Genomic DNA, 4,291 nt, shown 5'->3' with positions numbered 1-4,291 from the left:
TCCGTTAATTTATATTCCGCTGCAAGTTTAGTCCAACGGTAAAAGGGGACGAATTTTTGTAAAAAGCCTATTCACCTCCCTCTAGGCAACATCATTGCCATTTCAGTTCTACTTAACAGACTACCAAATACTCTTTGTTGCTGTTTTTTGTTCTTTTGATCTAACACTAAATTTTCTGTTTAGTAGTGCCATCAACAACCATTGAGCAACTCATGCAGATTCTATGTTACGTGGAACATGCTCCTCATGCTCCGATGAAGGATCTCAAATCCTCCGATGTAAGTTCAATGCGAGATTATTCATAATTAATTTCAATAATTAATTTAATTCCAGGGTAACATGACATTGGTTACATGTCAAATTATGTAGGGATTTGACGCTCTTTTTTTCCATGACGGTGCACTCCCAGAGATTCGATGATGGATCGTTGAGTTCATAGTGTCTGAAGTCATCAGCTCAGACGGCGAGTTCTACTATAGAATCCTTAGGTTGTGTGGTAGATCTTATATAATATGAGTTGATCGGGACTTTATAACATTTGTGATTCTATAATGAATTGGTCGGAACTTTATAACCTTTGTGATTCTGTAATGAAGTGTGTTTGTCGATATGGATTTAGATATGCTGTTATTGTTTATAGGGAGAAGACGGTTGCTAAATCCTGGCTACACTCTAGGATGCACCTAGGAAGCAGGATAATCTAGCAAGATAACCTACACATAAGTGACACGTAAAGAAGTTACCCGTCACTTATGCATTCTTCCATGTGTTGGTGAGAAAGACATAAGTGACCGGTGAATAGGTTACCCGTCCCTTATGTATTCAGATAAGTGACGGGTTCTTTACCCGTAACTTATATGTTCTCCCATGAGCTGTATAGAATGTCATAAGTGACAGGTCAAAAGGTTATCCGTCACTTATGTGTGAACATAAGTTACGGATAACTAATTAACTCATCACTTATGTCTTTCTATACAGCTCAGGAGAGATACTAATAGGTGACGAGTCATGGTTACGACCCATCATCTATAACCTCATTGGTGACATGTCCTTACCTGTCACTTATGACTAATCATCAGTGATGCCTTTTGGATGATAGGTGCATACCCGTCACCCATGTCTATTTTCACGTAGTGAAAACGGCAGCGTATCAAATTAAGGGGTCCGAAGCAAGTTTGAGTGCCGATTTCTATTAACAACTGACACTGATGCTATCAGTGCTGGTTTAATCCAGCGCTATCAGTGATTGAGTACGAGATGTTACGAATTTGTACTGATACTTCATCAATGCCGATTCTGGTCTAACCGGCACTGATGACCTAACACGGATGATTAATTATGTTGTATTGTTTTATCTAGAGATCTCCTTTTTGAAAATAAATATATACCTCAAGAATTAAAAAAACACTGAAATGTCCGGATATGATAACTATTTATTATTCATCATCAGATATTTTGCAAGGATGCCTTTAAATAAGGGGTAATTAAGGTGTTTCCTTAAAACGCCTTTAAGAAAACGACTTTGATTCCTGACCGTTTTTTTTTTAAAAAAGAAGAACGTGTCTCGTACTCAAATCAAAGTACAGGGATGGGTATTTCCTTTCCGATCAAATTTATATAGTTGCCATCAGTTTCTCCGGTTGTGGTGCACCTAGTGAATCCACATTGTTGGAAACCACAAACACTTCACATGAGTTCTGACAATGAGATGGAGCGCAAGTGAAATAGTTGTGCATGAATGAAGTGCCGAATATGATATTTTCGAGGTACGGTGCCGAATATGATATTTTTGAGGTTATCGAAAGTTAATTTTCGGTAAATAAAGTGTCGAATACGAATGCTAAAATTGTAAATACGACGATATATTACCTATTTCGATAAATACAGTCATATATATTGCCTAATTTTAGATTTTTGCCTCGAGTTTTGGCAAAAAGTACAAAAGAGGTGTATGCATGCATGCAAGGCAACTCCGAAGAATATACTCTGAAAGATGAATCAATATTCACAGCTTTCGTACGTGTACGTCCTTCTATTCCAATAACCAATCATCTTTGCAGAAAAAAGAAAAAAAAGAAAAAAATGAGCAGAAGGATGCACACACAAGAGGGCAGTCATTTATAACGTGCATAATTCCGAGCGATCTAATGTTACCACATTATTGTTGTCGTGCTGCTCTTTTATGTTCCTGTCGAGAGGCTCGAAGAGTCATGCATGAGGCCGAAGAACATGTACACACGCGCGCCATCTAACTTTTCCTCCCACATAAATGTCAAAATAAAAATTTTCGTGTCCACAAGCCGCACCGTGAATAAGCTCGATCGAAACACCCTATTTATTGGGTTCAGAAAACTTTACGAGCGAGCACAGAAACAAAAGCTATACCTTTAGTGTGTGTACGTGTGAAACGGATTAAATCTTGTACTGCTACAACCTAGTACTGCTCCACTAAGATTGGCCACTTTGATTTACTGTACTCCATTTAGGGAACTGTGTGCAAAAAAGGGTCGTAAGAAAAAAAATATGGTACTATAGTTAAGACCTGATCTTATACATTACACGAGGTAACATTAATGTCTATATTATTAAGTCCGATCTTTAAGCTTGAGATCAAATCTTAAATAATAAAATATTATTTCTATATTAATTCTATTCTCTCTCCTCCTCCGCCTACCAACACCACTGAAGCTATAAGTAGGTGTTAAACTAAACCAGCATATGTGAGATACTGTACATCTTAAAGCTCATTGAGACACTTAAACACTAGTGATGTCCTTATGCACAAAACTAGTAAGGTTCATGCATCGAATGCGTATATCTGATACTCCATTATTTATGCATCAAATCTGTTCAGTACATGAATTCACTACGCTGCTACGGAACAGTTCTTTTTATGGTGAATTCCATACACTGTCATAAAATGAAACAGCTGTTCAACTGATGATGAATCTATATATTAGCATCATTCTCGTGTGACAAATCTAAATTATTTCATTTTTTTCAGATTTACGATACGTATTTTATGACATTTATTATGGACCGGAGGTAGTAACTTGGGACTTGGGAGACATCAGATTCAGGTAATTGGAGAATGCAGGGGCACGAGAAGATATGATGCTGGATCATCACTCACACACACATGCCGGACAAAGCTTCTTCTGTAGATCTCGGCAAGGAATCATAGAAACACAATAATCTCACGCAAAAAAGAGGCATACAACAGGCACCGGGAGCGTGTGATGATTGGGTGGGTTACAATATTGCAAGAGAAATACAATAACAATCTCATTAAGCACGGGACATGAACTAGGTAGCGAGTCAGGGAACAATTCGCGATAGCATGTAAGCATACGCATGCAAGATCAGTTGCATGCATTTGAGACCTGCGGATGTGTGGCCGATCTTTGTTTCTAGCTGGCGGTGGTGCTGGACGCCGAGGACTCCGGCGAGCAGTCCCAACGCCCGGCCACCGCCCCTGCGGCGTTCACGGCGGCGTCGCAGCAGAAGCAGCAGCAGAAGCGCTGCACCACCCGGCGGTGGAAGCTGCGGTGGCAGCCGCACGCGGCGCAGCGGAGCGCGCCGCTGGTGCCCTCCTCGCCCTCGGCCAGAAACTCGCGGCACCCGTCCACCGCGTGGCCGCCCATGCTCGCCGCGTGGTTGCGCCGGCACTCCCCATACCGCACGCCGCCGCCGCAGCACCCGCCGAGACCCATCGGCGGCGGCGGGTGGCACCGCCTCAGGATCACCATCCTCTTCATCATCACCTCCCTGACCTAGCTCCACTGCTCGAGCTCGCTAGCCACCAGCAAGCTACTGTTTCTTGATTTCTTCTCTCCTCCTAGACCTCCTCTTGCTTGGCTAGCTCTGAGTGGCTGAAAGATTAAGAGAGGAGTAATGACTACCTCTGCATCTTGGTTTGACGATTTTAATAATAGAGCCCTAGTTATCTAAGATCACAGTGCGCACACGCTCATTTATAGCCAGCTTGGCGCGCCCACGGACCCCCACCTGCACGACGACGCACCTAATGCCAATGGGTAGCTTAGGTTGTTTGACATGCTGGGCACATAAAGCTCCCACATGCATGACCCTTTCATTCATGCCTGTGGATTAGCTAGATACGAGAAGACCTAATGCTTTGGGCTCGCTGGCTGAATTGATGGTCCAGCAAATTCCAACTCACCGTGCAACACATGCCAAACATCACACACACATATATGCCACGCTATTTACCGCGATCCGCCTTAACTAATATTCCATGCCTTGGCGGCCAGAAAAATCCAATTTGCCA

General features: G+C 42.3%; 1 protein-coding gene across 1 annotated transcript; it reads right to left on the bottom strand.

Annotated features, from left to right (window-relative positions):
• Positions 1 to 3,174: 3,174 nt before the first annotated feature.
• Positions 3,175 to 3,998, bottom strand: LOC133899569 (mini zinc finger protein 4-like). Its single transcript, XM_062340565.1, has one exon. It carries the CDS (start codon positions 3,759 to 3,761, stop codon positions 3,411 to 3,413), a length of 351 nt encoding a protein of 116 aa, XP_062196549.1. The 5' UTR covers positions 3,762 to 3,998; the 3' UTR covers positions 3,175 to 3,410.
• Between the last annotated feature and the right edge of the window lie 293 nt (positions 3,999 to 4,291).

This window comes from Phragmites australis, chromosome 18, assembly GCF_958298935.1.
Source record: "Phragmites australis chromosome 18, lpPhrAust1.1, whole genome shotgun sequence".
Lineage (NCBI taxonomy): Eukaryota > Viridiplantae > Streptophyta > Magnoliopsida > Poales > Poaceae > Phragmites > Phragmites australis.
The sequence above is the reverse complement of the archived record's forward strand: the minus strand, read 5'-3'. Positions and strand labels throughout refer to the sequence as shown.